Genomic DNA, 27,179 nt, shown 5'->3' with positions numbered 1-27,179 from the left:
GCTCAACCCATGGGCCGAGCGGCGGCGCGGGGCGAGGCGCGGGCCCGGGGGTGTCCCGCTGCCGGCACCGCCCGGTGCGGGCCCGCCTCGCGGCCTCGGCCGTCGGCCCCCGCAGGCCGGCCGTGTGGCTCCGGGCTGTGCCGGCTGCTGGGTGCCCGGCACCCGTTCAGCCACCCTGCGCCATCTGCGTGCTGCGGGGCCCTGCGGCTTCAGCACAGAGGCCTCTGTGCAACACCGGTGGTGTGCTGGGGGCAAACAGCCCGAAAGGCAGCAGAAACGCCCTCGCCGTGGCTTTCCACAGCCCAGCACTGAAATCCTAGAGTGTAACCATCACCTGTGCACCCCCTCTGTTTTCCCCTTTGCTCCTCAGGGCACAGCTCCTCGCCCTCGCGCAGCATTTGCCACGCAGCTTGCAGGATGCGATCCCTCCCGGCTGCCGTGGGGTGACATGCTGTCTGAGGGTCAGCGGCTGAGGCCGGTCTGCTTGAGCTTCCGGAGTAACAGCCACAGACATTGAACACACAGTGGGCGACTGAGTTCATGACTGCTCCAGTCACCACCTTCAATAGAGCAGGCGCACTATGAGCAGTGGTGGTCCCAAAGGCCAGATTTGGCCATCATGTAGGAAGGATCACTAAAAAGAACAAAGATTTTGAAAGAAAAGGACCTGATGCCCAAGGAGACAATTTAGTACAGGATAACGTTAGGAAGCATCCTATAGATGAGGAGGCTCACGGCAGCCAAACACAGGACGGGTTAGCCCTAAGGAACCCTGCGACTTGGGGCATTGCACCCTGGAGCTGCTTTGGTGCTGCACGAGGTCAGACAGCACGCAGACCACTGGGTCCTGCTCCATATTGCCCCATTGCCTTCAGTACTCCCACTCTGACCTAGGTTCGACAGCCACCTCTCAGAGGGTGATAAAATAAAGGCTGAGCCTGTCAAAATGGCCGAGGCGGGGTAAGGAGGTGCAAGGGGAAGGCCCACCGGGGGACGTGCACCGGGGATGGTGGCAGCAGCTCGCAAGCCAGACCGGGATTTAAGCCTAGCTCGCCCCGGCGCTGCCAGAGCAGGGAGTTTCTCGCGTCCCGCCGCAGACAGCACCCATCATTAGCTAATTAGCTCTCAGCGCCCCGGGCTTTGGCAGCGGGTCCCCCCCAATTTGCTCGGCGAGAGCCCCCCCAGGCGCGGCCCCTCAGGCCCGGCCCCTGAGGCGGGGCCCGGCCCTGCGGCGGCAGTGGCGGCGCCATGGGGCGGGCGGTGAGCCTGGCAGCCTGCGCCCTCAACCAGTGGGCGCTGGATTTCGAGGGCAACGCCGGGAGGATCCTCAAAAGTGAGCCTTGGGGGCCCCGGGGTGCTCCCCTCTGCCTGGTTTGGGGTCCCGGGGAGGCCGGGCAGGGTTAGGGTCCCGACTCCTGCTTGAGCAAACTCCTTTCTTTTCCAGGTATTGAAATCGCAAAGGGCAAAGGAGCCAGATACAGGCTTGGTCCTGAGCTCGAAATTTGGTAGGAGCGCTGCGGTTATTAGATGATCGGTGTTTAAGAAACGGGAATAATTAAGTACTAAAAATGGTTAAGAAAACATGTAGTAGTCTAATGTTTAAACTGGCATTAAAAACACGTGGCTGTCAGTGCAAACAGACACATTGTAGATGCAAGCAACGTATTGCAAAACCTGTCTTAAAAACTTACATAATACCAAGATTTGGTGGCTTATTTCAGCAAGCTTTGCTCATGGTGTCTGTAGTACTTTGAGTTCTGCCTATGCTCAGGCTGCTTCTTTTGAAAGGAATATCCCAGCAGCACTGAGGAATTTTAAACAGCCTTCACTGCTGATGTGTACAGCACTGCGTCTTCATGTTCTTTATAAATTGCGTATACAGTGAGATGTTTCGTGTCTGGAGCAGTTCTGGTCCTACAATTCTGTTGCTGATAAATTTATGTCTGTATTATGTATATAGTTATTTATATAATTTATAATTTTTTCGTTGCCTGACTATTTATTTCTTTTCTTTTTCTACAAAGCGGTTATGGCTGCTCAGATCACTATTATGAGTCCGATACACTCTTGCACTCATTTCAAGTTCTGGCAAAGCTTTTGGAGTCTCCAGTTACTCAAGATATTATCTGTGATGTGGGAATGTAAGTCTTGTATAACCAGGATTAAGTGCTAACTCTTTTGAGAATGCAGTCTATGTTGCGTAAACAGATGCTTCTGGATAGTGAGGATTTTGCACCAAACTTCTAAGCACATCTTAGGAGCCATGCTACTTTTCATTCTAATTTGCACCAGTAGGATTGCAACATACAAGAATTTTTTTATGATGTAATCCTTTCAAAATGCATTTTTTCCTTGGGGGCCAGAGGAGTGAGATTCCTGGTGGCTGGGCCCTTCAAGAGAGAAGTAAAATAATTAGAACTTTTATTTTGGGAACCTAAATGGCTGGGCCCTACTACCATGGATAAGCTTTTGGGTAAGACCTTGTATTATATGTAAAACAAAGGGCTTTATAAATTGACTTGTCTTTCAGGAATGTCACGGCTCAAGTACCTTGCTTTAACTGACAGATGTCTTTACAGGCAATGTACATGTATGTCATAATCATTGACACCATTGTAAGTTATGTGCTGTGAGTGAGCTGTGATATTTTGTAATTGTAAAAGTAACATATATGCATACCTGTTTATTGGTATCAAATGCGTAAAGCTACCTTTTCTTTACTTTGAACTAGCCTGGTAGTATCGTAGTCAGTCAGGTTTGCCCAGCCAATGGCATTGGGGTCTGCTGGTGTTTCTCAGGCATACCAGTAATATCTGGTAATCGTTGATAATATATGAAACTGACAGAAAATCAAAGACTTTTGTAAACAACTTTTGGAATAAAAACCTTAGAAACTACATATATTGTGTGATTTCATTCCCTTGAGTGATACAATGTAGATTTGTCTTAAAATAGTTTTTGTGTAGTGAAGGAGATTCTGTAGCTTTTCTCTTTTTTTTTTTTTTTTAAATTTCATCTAATGAGGTTGGTTAGCCACTGGTAGTTTTTCTTCTTATTTTTGCAGGCCTGTTATGCACAAAAATGTTCGCTACAATTGTCGAGTGATCTTCTTAAATAAGTAAGTAGTTCTTTACGTGTTTTGTGAGTCAGAACATTAGCGTATCATTTCAGAGACCTGTTTGGCCTTCTAGTAAGATTTTTTAGTGCTATGTAAAGGGATGGAGTTGTCTTCCTTTCTCTTAAATTTTAGAGAGATGATTTAATGTTTTCCATCATCTGTTTTTCCTTTCTGACCTTGTAGAATCTAAATTTCCACTGTTTTTTGAAAGACTTTTTGAAGAGCCCAGAAAGAAAACTTTTAAGTCTACAGACAGAAATGTTTAAATAAATAAATAAATAAAATGCATGTTGTTTACTGTACGTCATACTAGAAAAAATTAATGAGTTGATTTTCAATGTTTTTATTTAGTCTTACGTGTTTGCACATCAGGTCTTAATTCACCCTTTCTGTTTTGTTTTACTTTACGTTTTAAGAAAAATTCTTCTGATTAGACCGAAAATATCACTGGCAAATGCAGGAAACTATAGAGAACTTAGATGGTTTACGCCATGGAGCAAAGCAAGGTAGGTTGGCTACTGTTTAACTGCGTTTAAGAAACACAGCTTGCCATTTGCAGCTGCAGCAGAAGGATTGAAAAATACTGCAGTACATCAGTTCAACTACAGGGTAAACATCAAAACAAAGTCAGTAAAGCTATGTAATTGCAGCTCAGTTAAAAAGCTTATTAAACATAAACAAACTCTGAATTGCTGAGCTCGCAAGAAAAGTGCGGCTGAATGATCTCGCCACCAGTGTAGCGTTGTCGCTTTCCTTTTGCATGCTTTCTAGCTATGTGCAGGTCAGGACTGGAGGAGTGTGTGTTTATCTGCTTGATTGCATCCTGTCCAATATTAAACAGGACAACAGTGTAGAACGAGTGAGCTCAGCTAGAATTTCATGACTGCAAAGGAAGGACGCTACCTTCTGTACCTTATGAAGCAGCGAAATATGCTTGGTACACGTCTCTGGTGCTGTTTGCTCATACTGCAGTCAAAGAATGGTTATAACTTGATGGTCTTAGTAAAGTACTTCTGAGAGTTTCTGAGAATCTGTCCTCTTAATCCCAGTCAATTCTGGATGAGCTTCAAGTTACTTCTGGAGTAGCACTGCAGAAGAGAATCTTTTATTTCAAATTTGACTTACCTGCTGTGTTCTTTATGGGTCTAGTTTATAACTAGAAGGGAGCAAACATGAAAGCTGTGTACCCCTAACATTCACCACATATTATCATATTAAACAGAGGTTATTTTCACTGCTGTGTGACCTCTTTAACTTTTGGAAGGGTGACATAATTACTTGTATTAATTCACTTTAAGCATTCTTCATGCCTATTTCTCTGCAGAAGTGGGATGTCTCAAAGTTTTTTCTATTGAAGAAGTCCACCTCAGGCTTTAGCCTGAAGACACGCTGTTTTAATACTTGATTATTCACTGGAAAATACAGAAGCAAGACTTAAGAAGCCAGAAATAGACAACCCAAAACAGTTACAAAAGCTTAAGCTTTATAAAATTCTGTTCTCATGTTTACCATGAATTTCTGAAGCAAAGCAGGTTGTCGTTAGTTTTAATCTTACCATTTCCAGATTTTTTATTTTTTTTTTACATACCCAGTCCTGTACAACTTCGGTGCAATTTCTTTAATCACCACTGGGAAATGACACAATGTGGATATTAGAATCAGTTGTTATGCTATGCTTTACATGACCGTGTATTCACAGTTTATAAACCTGCTTTAGGCACGTGGAGGAATATTTTCTACCAAGGATAATTCAGGAAGTGACAGGACAGGTAAGTTTTTAACGGAGTCTTTTCTTTTTAACTTCACTATCTTCATGACTCAGCAATCTAAATGCAGAGAATTTGTGGCATGAAACACTAGAGCACCAAATTCTTCTGTCAGTCATGTTGCAAATTCAGGTGTTTCAATAATAGTTCTCAGATTAAATGAGAACATAGTTTAACCTAACTGATGTTAGTATTTAGCAGTAAAACATGTAAGGCTTAAATTTGCCTCAGTTGTTCATATGTACAGGACCTTGAAGAGTGACTTATTTTGTACTGTTCTGGTAGCGAGTTTATCTGTATGTGAGACTAGAAATGGCCATGTGTTTTGAGGTTGAAAAAAAAATCATGAGAATCTGAACCTTCTTAATTCAGAAGGATCTAAAACTTCGGTTATTTCCCCCTAAAATGTTAAGTGTGATTCCTAGCAGAAGACAGCTTCTCTTTTTAGAGCATTTAATTCAAAAGCACTTGTCCTGACCTGAGGCAAAGCACTGGATGTGAGTACCAGTGAAATTTCAACAGAGAATTTCAGTACAACTCAGACATTTGCAGTTCGGAGCTTTTTTGTTTTGTTTTTTTACTTAAATATGGCATAAAATGAAAGGGGGGTACATCGATTGCTAATATGTCAATTGTTTCATGGGAATGAGTATTTGGTTCTGTTTTTTTAGGTTTATTGGTAACTTTTTGAATTTGATGAGATAGATTCTTCCATTCCATTTAAGTAAGGATTTTTTTTTCTCAGGACACTGTTCCTTTTGGGGATGCAGTGCTAGCAACCAAAGATACCTGTCTAGGGACAGAAATATGTGAAGAGCTCTGGGCACCAAACAGGTAAGGCAGAAGAAGAAATGGAAAGTAAACTAAAACATACCTTGGACCTGCCCGAAAGAAGTGTTTCTGTAAAGAATCTGCATGTTATCTTCTATGTAGTATGTCTTTCAGAAAGCGCCAATAAGCCAAATATAATGAGGAACAAGAAATACATCATGGGAAAGGTTTCAGTAAAAGGGGCTCAAATTTTTTGATGCTTGTCTTCATATAAAAACTTTTCACTGTTATCTGCTGTATGCCTTGTGCATTGCAGTTTTGGAATTTCTGTTGGTAGAACGTCTCAGCTTTGTCCAGAAGCTGAGGACTGTGTTTACAACAAAAACTTTTCAATACAGTTTTCTGTATCTTTCAAGAAGTTGGATAGGTACCACAACAGGTCCGTATATGGTTCAGTTACACTTGTGAAAGTGACAGGGCAAGTTATTATCCCATTGGAATTGCATGGACACAAATAAGGAGCTCCCATTTCTTATGCCAGATTCAGAGAATCCAGCTGACTTTTCATGATGAAGGCTATGTTCCCAATGATAACCCTTGCAAGGCTACTGTTACATATACTCCGGTGGATTGAATAGTTCTACAGGGAAGTTAGTAATTAGTGACGAGTAATAGACTAACGAGCCTGTATTTCTATAAAACGTTGATCAGCTGGAGAAATGGAAAGTTTTGAGGATGAAATGGGAAATCTGCTCATTCTGTTGGAATATAATAAGTGTTAAAAACCTCAGCATGGCTGAGATACAGAACATCATTTGAAATATTGAGCCATGTTTTAAGGCGTTCCTTTCTTTCAGTGCTCTGTATGAAGCTTAACCTGCTTTGAAAAAGCAGTATTGCTGACTCTCTGGGTCTTGGGAAACATTGGGAGTGGTAGGCACAATGAAGAAGAACTTGTTTATTTCAGTCTATTGCTCCTCCTGGTGTAAATATCAAATTACGTGCTTTCCCAAGTGGAAGATAGGTGGAATAAGCCATCCTTTCATGAATTTATTTGGCATGTAGGCTGAATTTCTGGAGTATCGGTTTTGCCAGTAATTATAATCCCATATTATACCATTTACTATGCACAATCTCAAAAAATTGAGAGTACTAGTAGTTTATTTTTTAAATTTTCCTAGACAAATTGAGCTTTGTTATAACTGACAAGCAAGAGCTTAGGTTCTTGGATTGCTTAGGCTTGCATCACTTTGAGATGCATCTATTTACCTATTAGCTTAATCCTTCTCTATTTTTTAAACCATCATCATACAGTGCAGAAGGAAACAACTAAAGGTCATTAACAAAAAGCAAAGTCTAGTGACCTTAAGTAATAGTTCCTGATTTTACTTTAGTTCCTGCTACAATTTTAAGTTCTTCCCAAAGACAAAGAAGAACCTATTCACAAAGGTTAGACGCGGGAATGGAGAGAAAAAAAAAAGAAATGGTTGCATGAAAGCTGTTGTAGTTAACGCAAAATAAATAAAATGTTCCAGATGTCTTTCCAAATCCTTCAACTCAAGTAATTCATTTCCTTATAACTGCAGGTGTGGTATCTTATAGACAAAGATACTGTGATTTTTTTTCTATTTCTTTCTTTTGGCACTTGAAAGAAACAGTAAAAGTCATCTCCTCCTTGTGGTTCTGTTTGCTTATACTTTTGTATCTCGGGAGAGAAGGAAAATGGGACAATGACTTTTTCATAGGGTCTTGGTGTTGCACTTTAAGACCAAGACTGTCTTGTTTTCTTTCGTTGTGACCCAGACTTCTACAGAATAAAGTAGAAGGTATTTTATTTAGAATACAATTAGCAAAACCCCTCCTGCCCTCTGCATCCACTACTGGTCTTTGACAAAAGAGTCAAGCAATGCAGGAAAACAGATGTTTTTGTGAGCCGTACCTTCGTTTGAGCTAAGACCTAGAGAAAACTGGCAATGACATAAATGTTTTTTGGTGGTGATGGTTTTAAATGATACCTGCAATATACCCAGCTGCATGTGATTGCCAGCTCAATTATTTTCTGCCTTCTGATTTGACAGCCCTCATATTGAAATGGGACTCGATGGTGTGGAAGTTTTCACTAATTCTTCAGGGAGTCACCATGTGCTGCGGAAGGCTCATACCCGGGTGGATTTGGTGAATTCTGCTACAGCAAAGGTATACTTAAGGAAGGAGGGGGTGCTTTTCATTAGACTCTTTTTTTCTTTTTTTTTCTTTTCAGGACAGTCTCTTCTCTTGTGACAGGACATAGCATTTTCTTCCTGTATGAGCTTAGTGGCCTTTACAGACCTTGTTACTTGGGTGTTTTGAGGTGTTTTTTTTGTTTGTTTTGTTTTGTTTTTTTTTGGTCTGTGATTACCTTCCCTCCGGCTGCTGGGGTTCTGTACTTCTTTAGGGAGCTCTGCTATATGTAATGCTCTAACGTGAAGCATTTTAACTGGCATCCAGTTCTGTGAACCCAAATGCCGGAGGCTGTTTGGTTGCAGATCAGCTGTCTGATCTGTGGAGCAGGAAAGCAGAAGAGATGCTATTTAGTATTTGCTTGGGAATATGGGAGCAACAAATTTATGCGTGTGCACATGTGAGGAGCGCTCTAAGAAGGAACTTGGCACAGGAACTCATAGTTCTGCACTGGCATACCAACTGCATAATCTTATTTTCCGCACACCTCTATAAAGGAGAGTCAGAATACCTTAAAGCAGTTTATTTTCTTCCAGCTCTGGAGGCTTGTTGCAAAAATGCAATTGATGTTTTTTATCTTAATTCCATTAAATTGTGAAGATAAAATACTGTACTAATACAGTAGACAGAAAATAGTAGTTATTCAGAGTAACTGACTGCTCTGTAATTGGAAGCACAAAATGTTGAATCTACTGCATACAGAGAAGCAACTAGCTTGAAAGGGCATAGTTGAACATGCATTCTGCATGAAGGACAAACTACCAGTGGCTCTGCTTGTTCCCTGTAGTTATCTGTGCCTCAGCAGTCTCCCTCCATGTGCTTTATGTACTGAACTGATGGCTCATTACCAGCGTGTAATTCAGTCAGCATGGGGTGATATTTTCCAGGCACATGTAAAACCTTCCAAAAGTTTTTCATTTCCATAAATTCACAGTTCCTTTTTTGATCTTCATTCACAAAGCAACATTCTCTTGGAGAGATATCGGTAACTGTCTCAGGAAGGGAAAGTAGAAATCCGTGTTTCAACTTAGCCGTTACTTTTCCTGTCATCTTCATACTTAAAATGTATTTATTTATTTATTTATTGACATTGAAAATTCTGCCTATTTTAAAGAGAAGCCATCCAAACACAGCTTCTGCCACCATTTTCCCTCTTCTGTCAATCTGTCCAAGAACTTAGCATTTCAATTTTGAAATGTAGCCCTCTCCGTTTGGGCTAAGGGTATGACTCTTCAAGCTAGTAACAGGATATGTGTTTTCCAACAGCAAGGAGGGGATAGTGTTAATGTACCACATTTACTTACGCTATTATACGTTTCTGTTGTGTGTATAGTGTGTAAAGTACTTTTTCAAATGAAAAAACAAGAGTCTAAGCCCTAAGTCATTCCCAACTTAGAGAAGGAGTATGAGAAGGACTTGAATACTGGGAAAAGTTTGTTGTTTAAAATTGGCAGGTGATACATTCTGAAATAAGTTTTTTGTCTGTTTGCTTGTTTTCCTCTCAGAATGGTGGAATATATATTTTAGCTAACCAGAAGGGCTGTGATGGTGATCGTCTGTATTATGACGGCTGTGCCATGATTTCTATGAATGGAGACACAATTGCACAAGGATCTCAATTTTCACTCGATGATGTGGTAATACACTCAACCTATAGCTAACTGTTAGTTACAGCTGAAGTTAGTAGGGCTGCAGTTATGCTCAAGAGTTTTCAGAAAATCTACTGATACTAGGTCTATGTCTCATAGACTAAAAATATGTTTTTACCATGCTATTCAATGGGGTCAAAGGCTTTTTCCTCATTAAAATGCCCTGATCTGCAGTAGCTGTCCTGGTTTTGCGAGCAAGGAAGAGCTGTCACACAGGAGCAACTTAATAAAAGTGTTTGAGAATGTAATCACCATGTTTAGGAGAGACTCTCTTAATTTATATTTATTTATTCAAACAAATGAGGGTGAAGACTGCACTGTTCTAATTACAAGCTGCCTTGGTAAACGAAAAGTTGGATAGGTTGATCGTTACTTTAAAAGCCCCCTTTCTCGGTAATTTGTCATCACAGCTGTAGGTTTCCTCATTTTTTTGTGCCACGTTCATCTCTTTCCCCAGTATGCTTCTTGACTTTTCCTCTAGTTCTTTGCTGCAACTGATGGCGAGCTCATAGTTCATCCATCTGACAAGTGCTATGTATTTGTTGTGGTTTATGAACCTCCCAGAGTACTCAGTGAATTGAGTCAGCTGTTCTCATTTTGTAATGTTAGTAATTCTACTGAGACAGAGAAGAATTGTAAAGCGAGCATAAAGATCTGTATGGGAAAACGTTTTGCATGTGTTTTTGTTCCCTAGCGCTTTTTTTTTGTTTGAGTCCAGTCGTGTCAAGCATTTTTTATCAGTTTGCGTGGAATAAATCTAACGCTGAGAGCCTCTCCACAGGAGGTGCTTGTTGCCACACTGGACTTGGAGGATGTTCGAAGTTACAGAGCAGAGATTTCATCTCGTAATTTAGCGGTAAGAACTCTTTACACAGATCGATTGTAAACTCTGCCAAGTTTGAATAGTTAATGAATTTAAAAGCTATTTGCATGTGTTGATTTTTCAGTGTTCTACAGATCTGCTGTTGTATGGGCTTATGCTTCATTAAAATTTATGTCTGCCAACTCTTCTGTATTTTTGTGTAGGCAAGTAAAGTGAATCCCTACCCTAGGATAAAAGTGAATTTTGCTCTGTCATGTTCTGACGATGTAGCTGTACCTGTTTGTATGCCAATCCAGTGGAGACATCATAGTCCTGAGGAGGAGATCTGGTAAGCACACACTGAACCTATTACATGATAAAACTAATGGAGATAAATACAATTTCTTTATATTTAAGTAAAGACAGTATCTCATTGGGAGAGTTGCAAGTTGACTTACTCAGGTCTCATCCCATAACACTCTTGGACTGAGCATATTCTGTGATTTCAGCCTTGGTCCTGCATGTTGGCTTTGGGACTACTTAAGGCGCAGCAAACAGGTAAGAATTGTTTTTTTGTTCTTTGTCATAGCCTTTGCACCTTCTTGTGTGGTATAGGGACAGTACAGATTGCTGTCCTGTGCTGCTGCTAATGGAGAGTGATGTCGCTAGTCCATGGTGCAAGGTTAGATCTCACTGGTAGCTCAGTTAGACTTGAAACATGTATGCCGTGACTTCAATATGCTCTGCAGACCTTTTCCTTCAGAGTCATGCTTTCTTTGAAAGCAATAGTCAAACATACCTAATTAAAGGGGACTTCTTTTGCTTTGGAACACTATTTTTCAGTAAGAAAAATATTTTTAATTGCATAGGGGGATGTTTAAAATAAGCAGAGTGACGAGAACTAGTAGTTCAGTTCAACAGTGAATTACATATGAAAACTTTGGTCCTAGTTATGAGCTCTTCTGTACTGCTAGAATGTGAAGACAGACTGGTAGTTTTTATATCCAGAGGGTTTACATTGACTCCTTGTTAGGATTTTTCCAGTTCGTAAGAGTTTAAGGGGGTTTGCTAGATCTGTGGGATTTTTTTTTTTTTTTTTGTTTTCCTGCGGAACATAACAGATTGAACGATGCATACATAATTTACTAGTGTGTTTCTGAATGGTAAAATACATGTTTTTCTGACTTTGTATTTTTGAATTTCTTCCTTGCTTTGTTTTCAAGGCGGGATTTCTTCTACCTCTTAGTGGTGGAATTGACAGCTCTGCTACAGCTTGCATAGTATACTCTATGTGTCACCAGGTTTGCCTGGCAGTCAAGAACGGAAGTAAGTAGATATACATGTCTGGCTAGCCATATTTATTAATGATTAAGGAGAAGTTAATATTAGCTAGGTGCAGTAAATGCAAGGGTTCATTAATGATAGACTTTTGCACAGTTTTAATGTTGTCCTTTGCATCTCTTCCAAAATTCCAGCAAAAACACAGGTTCAGATTTCAGGTTCTTTGAATTGGCTTAATAGCTTTCATTCTGGGTTTAAGAACTGGATGTGAAACTCAGACCAGTTTCTGTCTAGAGTATTGTTCAAGATGTTGGCTGGTGTAGTTCTGGGATTTCATTATGAGAATTCTTTCCTCTATTAAATTCAGCACTGCAGAACACGGTTGGGCATGGTTCAAGCCCTTTGCATACGTGGAATCATGTTTCTGTGGAGCTTCTTTAAGGCACAGAACAAAGGGATTTAATATTTCCTTGTTCAAAATTAGGGGCAAAACCAGGATTTTTTTTTTAATATATGAAAACATGTTTGGAGAGTTAGATGAAGTTATCTTACTTGTGAGGGTCACTGTAAAGCTTAATTGGGATACAAGAAACATAAAAGATATTTGCATACCCTGGATAGTAGGGGGACAACAATTTTTACTCATTTTATTTCTTTTCCTTTGTCCTCAGATGCAGAGGTGCTGGCTGATACACGCAAGATTGTGCATGATGAGACCTATGTCCCTGAGGATCCTCGAGAATTTTGCAAGCGTATCTTTACCACTTGCTACATGGCTAGTGAGAACTCCTCCCAGGACACTTGCAACAGGGCTAAACTTCTGGCTGAGCAAATAGGCAGGTAGAGATTGGGAAGAAATAGGAAAAAAAAACTCATCTTCTGGAAAAGACTTGCATATAAAGTTTTCAAAGTCTAAAACGGCAAAAATAGGAGAGGAGTACTAAGCGTGTTAAGGATATTATTACAGATATTATTTAAGTGTGTAAATGTGAGGCATGCTTGGAATCATTTGGTGAAGGACATAAAAATTTGGAAACAGACTCTAGAAAATGTTATGTTTTCTTAAGGTTCTTCATACTAGATCTGAGTAGCAGCCTTAAAACATCATTTTATGGATGTGTGTATTTGTTTATTTTAAGAACTTTTTAATGCTTTTTATGTAGTCAGACTGTGCTAGCTCATTCACTTCTGCTTGAATTCTTGTCAGCTATCACATCAACCTGAACATAGATGCGGCTGTGAAAGCTATTGTGGGAATTTTCAGCATGGTGACAGGTCGAACTCCCTGTTTTTCTGTCTATGGAGGGAGCAGCAGAGAAAATCTGGCACTCCAGAATGTGCAGGTGTGTTTCACATAGGCTGAATCAGGTCAGACTCTTTGTTTAAAATAGTACAGAATGGTAAAGTAGCACTGGGGCCCTTCCTTTCAATTGCTGTGAAGATCTGAACACATTGTGATGCGCGTTCCTTAAGGTTTATGGGCTTCCACTAAATGCTTGTCAGCAGCAGAAATCTACAATCCCATATAACTTGGGAGATAAGATAATTGTTGCTTGTGATTCTGAAAACCTCATGGGACGGTCAGGAAGAAATAGTACGTGCCTGTACCCCATCAAGAGCAGTAGTCCAGATGTTGTTTAGAAAAGCAACAGAAGATCGCCAGGTCAGGAGAATGAGCAGCAAAGTATTTTCATAGGTGAGTCTTGAGTTAGTAGGATTGCAGCAGGGCAAGACTTAAAAACTTTGCTGATACATACTAGACTTAACTCTGGTTAACGTTACCAGCCTGTAATAGGCACTGTGTGAGATGTCAGGCTTGCTTATTACAATTCCTTGACCTTCTCAGTTTTAGAAGGTAGATGATCAGAATGTGCTTAAACAGCTTATAAGTGGCTTATAAATACGTAGCTCAAATACAAATTTCTACTTAAACTTTTTCATTGTGACAGAACAGATTGGTGCTGTACTTGGGTACTGCTGCTGTACATATTATGTAGAATCACAGAAATCATAGCTGTCAAGTGATTTCCAAATACCTCTTCTAGTCCCTGGCCCCAGATGTACCTTTCATTGTCTTTATAGTTTTCTTTTTGGCCTGTTACTAAAAGCTTCCAATCTAAGCAGCCAGTCTGCTTTAACTCTGGCTAAATGTTGATTATCTTGTTTGATAGTATTTCTTTGTAAAAATCTTTTTAGCTAAGGACATGATCTTTCTTTCCCTGTTACTACTAGATAACTCCATCAGTCTTCTCAGGAAGCAAACATTGCATCTTTTATCATTTTTTTTTTGGCAATGGCATAGGCTTGGTGACAAAATAATGTGGTGATTTGCTTAACATCACACATAGTTGTAGCTAGAGCTGGAGGTTCTAATTTGTGTCTGTGTTCAGTACTGTTACCTTCCTTGGAAAAGTTTGAGTTTTGGAATGGAAAAGTGAGTTTTGGAATGGGGACAGATACAGAACTTCTTAGAAATTTTGTATAATTAAATGTGTTTAGTCTAATACTCTTTAAAAAGGTGTGTTAGATGGTTTATCTGCATATTTCATCCCTCTTGAATCCTTATCAGTGCTTGCAGGAATCACAATTACTCCCCATTCTACAATTCAGAGTAGAATAAACTTGTCCAGTCACATTTGTGGCATTAGCCAACACTGGATCTAGCTTTCCCAAGTGCGTGTTCAACGTCCCCTCCACAAGACAGTCCTTGCAGCAACAATTAGCCCTCTCACATTTTGTTCTTTATGGGTTTGTTTAGAGAATTGTTAATTAGATATGATTGGAGAGAAATTACTTTGCTTTGTTAATTTATTTTTTTCATTTTGCTTCGTAGGCTAGAGTAAGAATGGTCCTTTCCTACCTGTTTGCTCAGCTGACACTTTGGACTCGTGGGATGCCAGGGGGACTTCTGGTGCTAGGATCAGCCAATGTGGATGAAAGGTTGGTAAAAATCAGAAATCTAAAACCAGGTGAACTGGGAACAGGTCAGTGCAGTTCTTCAGCTCTACCAAATCCCAGTGTACACTGTTACTTCAGAAGAGGTAAAAAGCTGAGAATACACGGATAGCAGTGAAATGAATGGTAATAGTTGAATCAACCTGAATGGCAAAACTGTGTATTTTTCAGTTTACAACCAAAGTATTACTGCCTCAGCAGGTCTGTTATTTGTTATATTGTCAATTCCTCAATTTGGAATTAAGTTGTGAACTTTGAATTGAAAAATTGACTTCAAAAATCTGGAGTACTGTCATTAGACCTGGCTGTTGGAAGATAAAGATCCTGGGACTGATAACCTCAAAAGTTTGGAGAGTAGCGTGTGTTGATTCTAAGAGTTTGGGATATTATTATTATTATTATGAATGGTCAGGACAGTATTTTAATTGTTTTTTTTCACCAAATATATTACCTTAGTGTGGGTAGCAGTGCTTCATAACTGTTTAAAATATCATCTTCCTTCTCCTGTCAGTTTCATGGCTTTAGGATAGCTCTGGTTCATCTGAACACCTGTTTGTCCTTTATGTATAAATAGGCTAACACTATGCAGTCTGTTTGCTCCTGTCTTCATACCGCATATGCAATCTATCTAATATAAACTGTTGTATAGCATACTGATGTTACATTCTTATGTGTTACATAAAATTTCTTCTCTTGCTCAGTCTCCGAGGTTACTTAACAAAGTATGATTGTTCAAGTGCTGATATCAATCCCATTGGTGGAATCAGCAAGTCTGATTTGAAGAACTTCATACAATACTGTATTGAAAACTTTCAGCTCACAGCCCTCAGAAGGTGAGTAGTGAAGCAGTGATGTTTGGTGTCTATGCTGCATATTGTGGATTTTTTTTTATTATTATTTTTTACTAACAGAGCTAAGTTGCAGTAAGTTTGCAAATGCTAATAAAGAAAAGGTTTCTGCCCATCCGTTTTTAGATTATTGTGTGTACTTACACAAGACCAATCTAAGTGGCTGGGTGCCACAAGTCTTAGGAGTTACTATATGCAAGCATTTGTGTTGTTTAAAACCACTGAGGAAACTGAACAGATGTTTTATGGTTTTGGTATAGGAATTGCTTTATAAACCTGGAGCAGCTTGCAAATAGCACTTCTTAGGGCTATCTAGCCAGCTGCTTATGCCCTGAAAAAATTTTGAATAAAGCATGTGATTTTTAAGAAACCAGACAGTCTTGTACTAATGAGACTGTGTAGAATTTACTTTTCTTCTTCTTACAGTATCATGGCAGCTCCACCTACTGCAGAGTTAGAGCCCCTGGTGGATGGACAAGTGTCTCAAACTGATGAGGTAATGGGCAGTGACTTTAAAATGCTCTGGTAAGCCTTATCCCCAACCTTGGTTTTTGTCCAAAAAATACTGTTTGCTGTTCTATGTATCCATGTGTATCAATGAGTGTGTCAGAAAATGTCTTTAAGACATTGACCAGGCACTAATTAGTGTCTTGCACCAGCATTATCTGTGTTGACAGCAGTCTACAAAAGAGCAAGTCTAAGGTTTTGTTTGTTTGTTTGTTGTTTTTTGTTTGTTTGTTTTGATCACTCTATATTGTGGACACTTGGAAGTATGGGTGTTGGGAAATTTTCCAAAATTTTGTTTAGAGTTTCTTAATATCAAAAGAGCAAAGGGTTGCTTATTTAGAATTTCATGTTTTTCCTCGTTTTGATATATCTTACTGATATATACTGTATTGAAGCTATCTAGAACAGAAAATGAACAGATCTTTCTCTGGAAAGGAATGCTTTCACTAGCCAAATAAAATATATTCCTTTTAAGAGTTTTCTATCTCCCATTTCAGAGAGATCCCAGTTCTTTTCTTCTGTGTGTAATATTGCTCTTCTCTTGGTCTTTTTGATCATTGGCAATTTAATTTTGGTATTTCTTTGATTAAACTGGGTTATTGTAATTGGTCATAAAACTATTAAATGTAACTTGCATGGTTAAGATTTTCTGTGACTTCCTGTGTGTGATTTCAGGCAGATATGGGGATGACGTATGCAGAGCTCTCCATCTATGGCAAATTGAGAAAGATTGCAAAGGCTGGACCATACAGTATGTTTTGTAAGCTGATTAATATGTGGAAGGAAATTTGTACTCCGAGAGAGGTAATGCGCAAAATAAAAATCAAATTGTTTAATGTCTTTGCCAATGTAGAGTGTGTTTGGAGAATGTTCAAGTAGAGTTCCTCTTACCTGAAGGGGTGGTTTAATTACTCTCCTGTGTTTAGAGATATTACACAGTTGTAACAGAGTACACTGGAAAAACTGGTGTGGCTTTCCTAAATTAATGTAGTTTGTTGTTTGTGTTAGAAATTGTTAGAACAGTAATTGGGTAATTTGAAAACAATTACTACAGAACTGTACCTTCAGGGGAAAATTATTCCCTGAAATATATGTGGCTAACTGCTCTTGAAGCCTTGCTTTGAAGGAGTATCTACTTTGCTGTTATTAGGTTCTTAAGTTTCTTGGGCATAAAGGAATATGTTCAGATTGTTACCTGAATCACAGAGGCTAGTGCTTACTGTTAGGTTTCTTAAGAGTCACCTTGCTGTTACTAAATGTTAGGGACAGAGACCAAGGTGGTGTCTGAAAATGGTCTGAAATACCTCTTGTAATAGAGTCATCCAGAGTGATTCCTACTGATAGTGGTAGGTAATTTACGTATGTGTTAATGGTGGGAAATGGGTGCGCAAAGCCAGAACACAGAGTCTCCAGAATACTGTTCTTATGTAAGATTTTAAATACTAAGACGCTTTAGCTGACTGAAAGCTATATTCTTTTGTACACCAGGTGGCATCAAAGGTTAAGCATTTCTTCAGGATGTACTCGGTGAACAGACATAAAATGACCACCCTCACTCCTTCCTACCATGCTGAAAACTACAGTCCAGATGACAACCGATTTGATTTGAGGCCTTTCCTTTATAACACCAGCTGGTCCTGGCAATTTAGGTGTATAGATAAACAGGTAAATGTCCTCTGCCTTGTGTATGGTTTTATATGCAAAGCTCTCTCAATGGGACAAGCACAGTTCCAGTGAATCTCCAGCAGAGACGACTAACACTTAGGATAACAGAAATCTCTTTGATTATTCTTTTCACATAATTCTCTGGTTTTAATGTGGAGATTTTTTTCTCCCATTGTTTAGTATGCTTGCCATACTGCTAGGAAAGGAAGAGGAGAGGAAAAAAAAAGACGAATTTGTTTATTAAGGCTAGATCTACTTTTATGTTATGCCTGTGCTCATGAAGTCCTTTGATAATACAAAAAGCAAGCTTATGTATTTTGGTTTCAGTTCAGGACCTGTCTGAAGGGATCTGTTTAATTGCAGGATTAAGACAACCTACATGTGTGTGGGGAAAAACCAGTAAGAGGCAGCAATTCATTGTAAATCCCACCTGCTTCTACAATACCTCCTTTGAACCTTTAAGTCAGTTAACTCACAAATATGTTTGCTCAAATACTGCAGAAGTACAGTGCTTAGTTTGAGCACTGTGAGGTGTGGAAGGGCTCAAGCAGCTATTGTAGCTGTAATCTGCTTATCTCTTTGTAGTTTTCAGTCGCACCTCTGACGTAGTTGTAATGCATTTATTTTATGGCAAAAGTGTTGGGCTGAAGAATTTTAGCACCTTGAAGTTTTCCCTGCCAGAGATTTTGCACCTCTGCTGCTTTTAAGAACATGTTTATATATGTAATAAAATATTAATTACCTCGTGTGTGAAATGCCAGACATGCTGTAATAGCATTTTACTACCTTGAAACCTAGGATAAAAGCTACCATGTGCAGCATTTTTGTAGGTCTGTATATTTTTTTCTATAATTCTGGAGTCTTTCCCACTGAAGTTCAGGAAAAAAAATCTTTTGGCCTTAGTGGGAGTTGAGTAAAATATTTTTGAAGGGTCTGGACCAACCTGTAATTATTTAATGCTTACAGAAAATGTGATTAAGATCTTTTAATGATTCAGGATATTGCTACAATCTTTAGCTCGATTTGTATGTAGTAGCAGTTGTGCCTGCAAGAGTATTAGCCATTGCAATTTATTCTTGAAAATTAGGAGTCGAGTTTGGGGAATAATCTGTTATCTGGGCAGCAGTATTTCAGAAGTAACTTGAACTGATAACTCATTGTTATGGATAGCCTTTTGCAAGGCTGGAAAATTCTGACATGCAGTAATGAGTCAAATCTGTACTATTCAAGAAAGGGAATGCTGTCAGAGTTTCCACTTATTATGCATATTCAGCACAACTGTACTTATGAAGAGAATTGCTCCAGGACAATGTCTCACTGGTAATTGTACTTAATCTGCACTTAAGGTGTTTTTTTGTATGCTTGTATAGTAGCAGGACTGTGAAAATATGACATAAACTCTAAATGACGTAGTTCTGCCAGAAAATACCTTCATTTAGGCAATGCCAGGTTTTCCTGTAAGAGTCATTCTAGCGCATGTGCTCATTTTTGAATGGAAGCTGGTTTGAATGCTAACACCAGAGAAATCTGTTGGGTTTGTGGAAAATACTTTTCTACCTGTGTTTCATAGAGTAATCGAGCCAATTCAGTCATTCACTCTATTTAAAGTGCAAAATTCCCTCTGTATTTGTTGTAGAAGGAACAGTGGAAAGACAAGGAGGTTTAGATGGCAGTGTTTGTTGGGAGTTACCAGATTGGCCCTTGGAGTCCTAATGCCAGTCAGCTCTACCTAGCTGAAGGCTCCACCTGGGTGAGGAAATTTCTAGCAGTTTAGATCAACCCTTGGAGCTGCACTGGCACTGTCTGTAGTTTCTGGTATCTAATTATGGCTGGGAAAGGTTGTATGGCCAGAGCACATACTTCAACAATTTCTAATAGCCAAAATATTCATTGAGGTTTTAATAGCTGGCAAAATTTGACCAAACAGTGACATAGCTTAGAAGGAAACTGATACAACCGTCCCCAAGGATAAGCTATCTGCAGTCTGTTTTCTGATTTTTTTCCCATTGCTTACTGGTCATACTACAAGAATAACCACATTTGGTCAATCCAGAATGTCTACCAGCTTGAGTAAGCGTGACCTTTTCACAACCAGCAGCCAATGTTGAGGGAAGAACCTAAGAATAGTGTATTTATAGTATAATTTCCCACCCCTATATCTCTCCATAGATTTTGGGAACATACAACTGAGATTTCCAGAGCCGAAGAAAACATGCAGACTATCATGTTTAATTGTTGCTGTTGTGCTATCCCCCATGAGCTTGTGGAATCCTTTCTGAAACTATTTATATTGTTAATCTTAACAATAGCCTAGCTAAACATAACGTGATTCCTTTTCTTAAGTCTTACGAACAGTGAAGGTCAGTCTTGTGTGCATGTGCATGAGAAGCATTTTCTTGTGTTCGTTTTTTCCCAGTTTTTGTTAAGGGCAGGGTTCCAGCTTATGGCCTGATCTGATAAGTCAGCTGTCACTGAAAGGGACAGTCTTGCTTCCCTTTCTATTTATCCAGGCTTCTCCTGAGGTGGCTTGGGTGCTTGTCTTACTGCTTTGTCAGCCAATGAAGAAAACTAGGAACCGATGGGAGCGAGCAGCTGGGGGCAGTTGAGAGGGTGGGCTGGAAGAAAGTTTGGCTTTCTCTTTTGACTGCAACTAACAGAGGCTGTTCTGCTATGTTGTCCCTTGGAGTGTATCCCACTGTCAATTCCTGATAAATCTGGGCTCTACACTGACTTGTGATGGAAGTCAGAAAATACAGATGTTAAATGCAATTTAGTTTTACTATTGAATCTGTTTCTTACAGGTGTCTGATCTAGAAAAAAAGGAAGAAATTTCTGTAGTCAAAGATGTCGAAGACTGATTTGTTCTCTTGTTTAATGCTGGTAATTAATTTAGTAAACGATGTTCAAAACTAGAGTATACTGTGATGATGAGTAGAGATGACCCAAACAACAGTTGAAATTACCATTGTAAATGGTATTTATAATCAAGTCCTTTTTCTTTTTTTTTTTTTTTGATTGACTCTGGTTTATTCCCAATACACTTAAACCCTAGTTTGGCTAAAGAACCATTCATTAAGGATTTTCAGTAGCTACTTCAATTGATTGAAAATATTTGGATAAGCCCATCAAATATAAATGCACGGGAGTCTTGTGAAAGTGTATACACATACAAATATTGATTGGTTCTAATGACTTGGATGTGATTTTTAGCAATACTCAACTGAAAGAACAAAACCTGACAGTTCTGGCATGTGCTGTTGGGGGGGGATCATTTTACTTTTCAATAAACTAGTAATTTTATAGTAATAATTTACTCAGTTCTTATTTTACATGGCTTTTATGTATCTAGCATTAGCTATGTAGAGTGGCCCAGTGTTTGAGTAGCTGTTTGAGGATTAATTGAGCAAGGTATCGGAAGCATGTCCAACTTGAAGCATATTGGTAATGTCTTTATTAATAGCATCCAAACTGGAGTTCAGCTTTTTGTTTTGCATTTACTTGCTGTGTAACTAGTGACAATTCATTTCAAAATCTCTGATTTCATTTCCTCAGAGAGGAGTAATACCTACTTTGCACAAATGTTAAGATTGTTTAATGGTTATCGCTCTTTTTAGCTGGACTTTAAGGATGTTGAATAAAGTTGGCATGGTGTCAGACATTTTTGTGTAAGAGTAACTCAATTTACCTGAAATAAAAAAATATTTTCTGGCTCGTGGTATGTTGAAAAGAAAACACAAGTTTGGTATCCACACTACTCTTATTCCTACTTGTTTAGGGGCTGACTGGCCAGGAACCGAGTCAAGTCTGTTGTCAATGACTATGCAATCAGTGAGTGGTTTGACTTGCCCACATAATCCCTTTACTGTTGGAATCAAGCTTGTTGCATGTAAAACATCTGGAAGTGGAGTGAGATTGCAGAAGGAAGTATAAAGTGAGCTTTGAGTTTAGTTAGTGTTACCATCATCTCACCTACTGCTTGCAAAAGGTTATTTTAACTTCACAACTTCATTAATCTTTTTAATGGTCCAGAGCAATGGAGAAATGAAGGAACAAGCCTATCCTTGCACCATTTTTTGTGAGTCCCTTTTCTGTTTGTTCATCTAATGTCTAGCCATTTCCTTTGCTTTTTTTTTTTTTTTCCATTGGATTTGAAAGATGTGCTTTTAATAAAGGAAATTAGAAATGAATTTGTGAGGCTTTGGGCAAACAATGCTGTAACTGCTACAGCAGGGGAGCTGAGATCAAGCTAGACTTCTGTTAAAATAGCCATACACTGTGCTAATGGAAAATGTCTGGTAAAAGTCATGTTCTCCACCGTTGTTTTCCACATTCCAGACAGACAGAAGAGTTGATTCACATGGAGTTAAAGATGTTACATTGTTTTTGGTAGGGAACTTACATGGTATTGGTTTAAATACATCACTAACTTACCTCATTGGACACTGATGGTGTGTTCATCTGAAGGAAAATCCCATCTCAGATTCACCTTCCAGTAGTTGGGCATTTCCAGTTCTTTAAGCTGGAGGTAAGGGGTGACTTTTGAACAGGAGTTCAGGAACCTCTTGCACATCCCAAGTCTTGGTTGCTTCCTTCCTCAAGCTGTTGCTTCCCTCCCTAGCCAGTCAGACAAAGAAGGAAACAGTTGGTTTCTTTCCAGTCAGCAATAGCACAAGCAGTAGGCTGTTTCTGTGCCCTCCTGGCCCTGTGGTTACCCTGAACATTTCAGGCAGTCAGCAGAAAGGCACTCGAGTTCCCCAGGCAGTGGCACTTAAGCCGGTTGTGCAAATGGCACTGCATGTTCTCCTGGCTGTGCTGAGAAGTGCTTGCAGCAGCCCCGCCGTGCCTGCCTCGTGCTGGCCTGGCCCTTCCCCTGTGCCTCCTCTGCCCGAGCCCTGCACGGGGGTGAAGCTGGTGAGGGCTGTCCCGCTTTTACCACCGCTTTCCGCTCGGGTTGCGAAGGGGAAGTAGCGGCTGGCACCCTGGCCCCTGCTGGCAGCCGCCGGGCGATGAAGATCACATCACCCCTTTTCCCGCCCTCACACTGCCCCTGTCAGGGGGAGGCGGGTGGCGGCGCCCGCCCCTTCCTCCCTTCCTGCCCTCTTCTCCCTCAGCCCGGGGGTGGCGGGCTCGGGGCGGCGCCGCCGGTCGCTGGAAGGCTGCGGCCGCCACAACCGGGTCCGGGCCGTGCCGAAGGGGCCGTGCCGTGCCGAGGCTCCTCCCTGCTCCATCCTGAGGCGCCGGTCACAAGCGGCGGGGGCGGCCGCCCCGCTGCTGCTCCGTTCCTCCCGTCCCGTCCCGTCCCGCCCCGTCCCGGTGGCGGAGCGCAGCCCAGCCCAGGTCGCCGCTGATGGAGGCGGGAGCCGGCGCCGAGACGGAGCCGCTGCTGCCCCCGCGGAGCTGGCTCCGGCGGGCCGAGGAGGGTGAGCGGGGGGCGAGGGGCGGCCCGGAGGGGCTCGGCGGTGGGATCGGGGCTGTGGAGCCCCCCGGGAGGGCTCCTCCTCCGGGGGTTCCTCCTGTGAGGACGCCCCGCGGTGCCCTCAGCCGCGCTGTGACTCAGCTCCGCTCGCCGGCACCGAGGGCTGGCGGGATGGGACAAGCGCCCGTCCGGGCAGCCAGCGCGGAGAATGACCTTTAAAAAAATAAATAAATCGGGAACTGCCCATGTCGTCGTTTCTTGGGAGTTTCCGTGCTTTAGTGTGAAGAGAGGTTGCTCAGCTTCTGCCCTTTTGAAATCGTTGGGGTCAGCGCTGAACTCGTAGTGTCTGCTTCACAGACGTAGAGCTTTTGCTGTACCTCATATCCATAAACCAATGCTGCTCCTTTAAACAACTTTATTTTTATCTCCCTGGCGCGGCAGGGCTTGAAAAAGATAAAATCTGCCTGCACGTGATAGCACGAACCTTGCTCGTCTCCGTGTACGTTCTGTTTCCCTCGCGTTGCGGTTTAAGTCGCAACCGGTACAAAAGCCTTGCTTGTGCTCACATCAACGGTGACATTTAGAAGCTGTCTGCAGAAAACTGATGCTGCTGAATCATGTGGAACATAATTGTCAGGGACCCAAATCAATGGTGCTTCTGGCGTTGCTCAATGAGTAGCACAGAGAGCGCACGGGATCGAGGCGTTCTGCAGGGTCCCTTGCTGCGCTTGCGGTCCCTGGCATGGCACAAATTGCTCCTTCAGCCTCCCCCCTCTATGGGACGGTGACACTAGTATGTATATTTCACGTCTGTAGCCCACTAAGCTTTCTCTGAAGGAGACTCTTCTTCATAAGCTGGCTTTAACCGCCTGTCTTGTTGGGTTAATTGCCAGGTTGGTTATTCAGAGGTCATAAATCAAACGAATGCAAGTGATTGACCTTTATTCTTAACTTTGTGCATGTCTTCATATAGACTTAGTAATGGATTTTGAAATGATGCATCGTAACTAATTTGCAATATTTTATGTCACTTTGTGTACTTTTACCTCTTTCTGTGTCTTGAACTCTGTTCTGTTAGCTATGGCAATAATAACTCTTGGGACTTTTTTTTTTTTTTTTTTCCTTTTTAACAGGCTTAATTCCGTTCTGACAAATTTCTGTTGGCTTTGGAGAGAACAATATCAATCTAAACCTTAGTACATTTAACAAACAAAATAAGAGTCTAGAATGCTACTATGTCATATTTCCAGCTTAGATCCCCACTTTATCAAACAATAATATTGTTAAAGCTCCATTAAATAGAAATAGATTTTTGCTGTCTCATTTAGAGGTGATTTTCTTGAGACAAAGACTGATGAGGTTGTAAGGTCAAAAAATACAATGCGTACTACTTAAGATTTTGCTCTGTATAAAAATTATCCCAGCCTCACGATAGTTATTTATTTACTAGCGTAATGTAGCTTCTTAAGCTAAAAGAGCGAACCTTTTTGCAAAATACAGAAAGGTGAATGATGTATTTTGAAATTATTATTACTATTAATTTAATGCCCAGTGCTGCCAAACGTGGCAGGAGTTGTCTTTGCCTATTTTCTCAGCGCGTGTGTGTTTATACAGTGCTGTTTGTTGTGAGAACTGTGGCTGCGCAGCTTCTGTGCACTAAGGTTAACTGTTAACTAAGCAAGCTGCGGGTTTTATCCAAAATGCAGCAAGTAATTCTTATTTCTTTTTAACGTTATAGCTACTGGATTGGATAATGACCTTTATATAAATCAAGCTGTAGTATTTATAGAAGACGCAATACAGGTAAATACAACTTGTTTGTTAGCTTTCCGTGCTGGGTGTTTGTCATGCGTTCTGCTAGCTTCCAAGTTGTTTTTTGTTGTTGTTCAGGCAACTTCCACGTAACGTTGTCTTGTTTTACAAAGCAAAATCAGAATATCAGATTCCTGTGGTATGCAAGTTTCAGTGAATGTCTGCCTGGAAGAAACATGTTTTTGCACAGGGTAATTGTGTTGAACTACTGTCTTCTTTTCAAGTTCATCAAAGCAGATGCCGATTATGTTGATTTGTGGGTGGGTGTGCTTTGTTTTTTAATAAAGCCCTTACTGCTAAGAGCAAGTATCTGGGCAAACCCTGTAATTTGCATCTAAATCTGGTTACAAAGCTCGAGAGTTGGCGAACCTTGAGGTTGGCTATAAGCAAGAAGCTCGAACTCTTGCTTTAGCTGAGCTTACTGCCTTTGCAAGTCTCCATTTTTGTCCATCTCTGTCTGTCACGGCATACTTCTGAATCCTATTGCCTTCCTGTTATTAGTCACGGGCAGTGCGAATGCTCGAGGGCAGTTCTGGAGCCCTCTTTCTTTTGGTTGGGAGATTTCAGGGGTTCAGATATATTGAATGCATACACACCCTTCTGGCACTTGCTACTTCTCAGAGGAGGCAGAGTAAGAGCAGCCCGGGGGGGCTGTGGAAGTTGAGGTCTCCTATTTTCAGAATTAAATTGTTTGCATTTTACGGCTTTCTGGAGGGGCAAGATAAAAGAAGATCCATGAATGGAAGGAATGCCGGAGAGGTGAACCAAAAGTCTGGGCCTCTTTGACAATTAGAACAATAGGAACTGAATTATTACAGATGCTGTTATATGTGATGAGGATAATGCTTGCTTCAGATAACTGTCACGCTGATTGATTATCCGATCAAATGTGTGATCTTTAGATTAAGGAAGACTTCAGTAGAATCTTTCCCATTGCCCACATGTAGGCTGTAGCTAAGGTATAGTCATTAGTGAGTGTCATTTTAATAATAACTTGTACAATAATTTCTTTATCTTATTGTCAAACTGGATTTGTCTCGAGCCTTGTTGATTAGAGCTTGGTTTATTTTTGTAAGTATATTTTTGTCTTTGAGACAGACCACGTGTAATACTTGAATTATCCTTCTTTGCTTTCTCCCTACAGTATCGATCTATAAACCACCGTGTGGACTCTAAATCCCTGTGGCTTTATAGGTGGTATTATTCAAGAATTTGCCAATGGTGAGAACTTGTTATTCTTATTGCTTTTTAGTTTAGGACTATAATTTTTGTGTTTGTGTGTTATTTTTATTAAATAATTAGATAATTGTGCACTTATCCTTAAGAACTTATGGTAGGAAGCAAGTGGGTGACTACATGTGGACATGGTAGAAGTGGAAAGCAACAAGGCATACAAAAAGTGTTCTAAATGTCTATTTCTAACTGTATTAAACATTAATAAGATTGTTGTTGTTAGTTTCAAAATGACACCACCTAAGGTTATTTGGCTGTCCGCAGTAGTTATTGTAATGCAGACAACATTATGCTAATTAAATGCTGTGTTATGGTGCAACCAATTTGTGTTAAATACGATTTCATAAAACTTGATTTTCTTCTAAGAAAATTGTTTGACTGTAAATATTTTGTTATTCATTTTGTTCATTTTTGTTCATCTCTACCCAAACAGCATTTTGAGCTTGACCATTACTATAATCCTGGCTTTGGCTTTCATTGAAACGCCTTCTTCACTTACTGTCACATCAGATGTACGATACCGCCTTCCTGCCTGGGATCCTCCGTGTGGCCTAACAGAAAGCATTGAGATGCTTTGCTTCATCGTGTTCATGATTGATGTGTCTGTGAAGGTGAGTATCACCTTCATCTGGCACTGAATGAAATGCTATGTGTGCTGGGCAGCTGAGTAGGTGTAGTCAGTGTTGCTTTTATATTTTGGGAGAAAGGTTGAAGAACTGTTATTCAAATTTTGGATTTCCACAACGAGATTGCTTTGCGGTGTTGAAGTCCCTCTTTTAGGAGAAATTAGTGCAGCGATAGGGAAAAAGTGCAGCTTTTTTTTTTTTTTTTTTTTTTTTTTTTTTTTTTTTTTTAGAGAAAATGTATGGCTACTTCCCTAAGAAATATAAACTCTTATTTGTGTGGAATAACTAAAATTCATTTTGCTAGGAATACAATGGCTTTGGCTTGGTTGCTTGTTTTAGGCCATTAAAATTGGCATATATAATAACCAAACAGAACTGTTCTTTGGATCCTTATTTCTGAAAGATCTTTTTGTGGTTACTAAATGGACTTTTTTCTTGCGTGCAAAGGGTTCTTCCCACATGGTCTGCATTCACCTCTCACTTCTCTTCACGTTTTTTTAATTATTGTAG

At 40.4% G+C, this 27,179-nt stretch overlaps 2 protein-coding genes across 4 annotated transcripts in view; both read left to right on the top strand.

Annotated features, from left to right (window-relative positions):
• The first annotated feature begins 105 nt into the window (after positions 1-105).
• On the top strand, positions 106-21,314 carry NADSYN1 (NAD synthetase 1). 2 transcript variants are annotated; one of them, XR_014585133.1, is made up of 21 exons: positions 106-1,333; positions 1,445-1,505; positions 2,025-2,141; positions 3,065-3,118; positions 3,535-3,624; positions 4,836-4,887; positions 5,630-5,718; positions 7,734-7,851; positions 9,381-9,512; positions 10,306-10,380; positions 10,551-10,675; positions 10,836-10,884; positions 11,550-11,652; positions 12,279-12,447; positions 12,815-12,950; positions 14,441-14,547; positions 15,264-15,395; positions 15,837-15,935; positions 16,593-16,721; positions 17,406-17,582; positions 20,384-21,314. XR_014585133.1 is itself a non-coding variant. In XM_083838475.1 (21 exons), the coding sequence occupies exons 1-21, from the start codon at positions 1,249-1,251 to the stop codon at positions 20,438-20,440; spliced, it is 2,127 nt and encodes a 708-aa protein (XP_083694601.1). In that variant the 5' UTR covers positions 109-1,248; the 3' UTR covers positions 20,441-21,314. The 2 variants fall into 2 exon arrangements, 1 of the variants encoding a protein (XP_083694601.1); XM_083838475.1 differs by having other exon boundaries at positions 109-1,333; positions 15,837-15,906.
• Positions 21,315-22,028: 714 nt separating this feature from the next.
• TPCN2 (two pore segment channel 2) overlaps positions 22,029-27,179 on the top strand; it is a 31,522-nt gene continuing 26,371 nt past the window's right edge. For both annotated transcript variants that reach the window (XR_014585132.1, XM_083838474.1), the window contains exons 1-4: positions 22,029-23,002; positions 24,737-24,801; positions 25,955-26,031; positions 26,477-26,654. Coding sequence is in view for 1 of the 2 variants with exons in the window: in XM_083838474.1 (XP_083694600.1) it covers positions 22,930-23,002; positions 24,737-24,801; positions 25,955-26,031; positions 26,477-26,654 (393 nt within the window). In the remaining variant the exon portion in view is untranslated. The remainder of the gene's footprint in view (positions 23,003-24,736; positions 24,802-25,954; positions 26,032-26,476; positions 26,655-27,179) is intronic.

Source organism: Anser anser, assembly GCF_964211835.1.
Source record: "Anser anser genome assembly, chromosome: 5".
NCBI lineage: Eukaryota > Metazoa > Chordata > Aves > Anseriformes > Anatidae > Anser > Anser anser.
This window is presented reverse-complemented; position numbering and strand designations above follow the sequence as displayed.

What these genes read in the sequence shown, in the direction of transcription:
- NADSYN1 (XM_083838475.1), top strand. Translation starts at nt 1,249, where the DNA reads ATGGGGCGGGCGGTGAGCCTGGCAGCCTGCGCCCTCAACCAGTGGGCG. An exon ending in GAGCTCTGGGCACCAAACAG is followed by an intron (nt 5,719 to 7,733) that starts GTAAGGCAGAAG and finishes CTGATTTGACAG; the next exon opens with CCCTCATATTGAAATGGGAC. An exon ending in AAATTTGTACTCCGAGAGAG is followed by an intron (nt 16,722 to 17,405) that starts GTAATGCGCAAA and finishes TTTGTACACCAG; the next exon opens with GTGGCATCAAAGGTTAAGCA.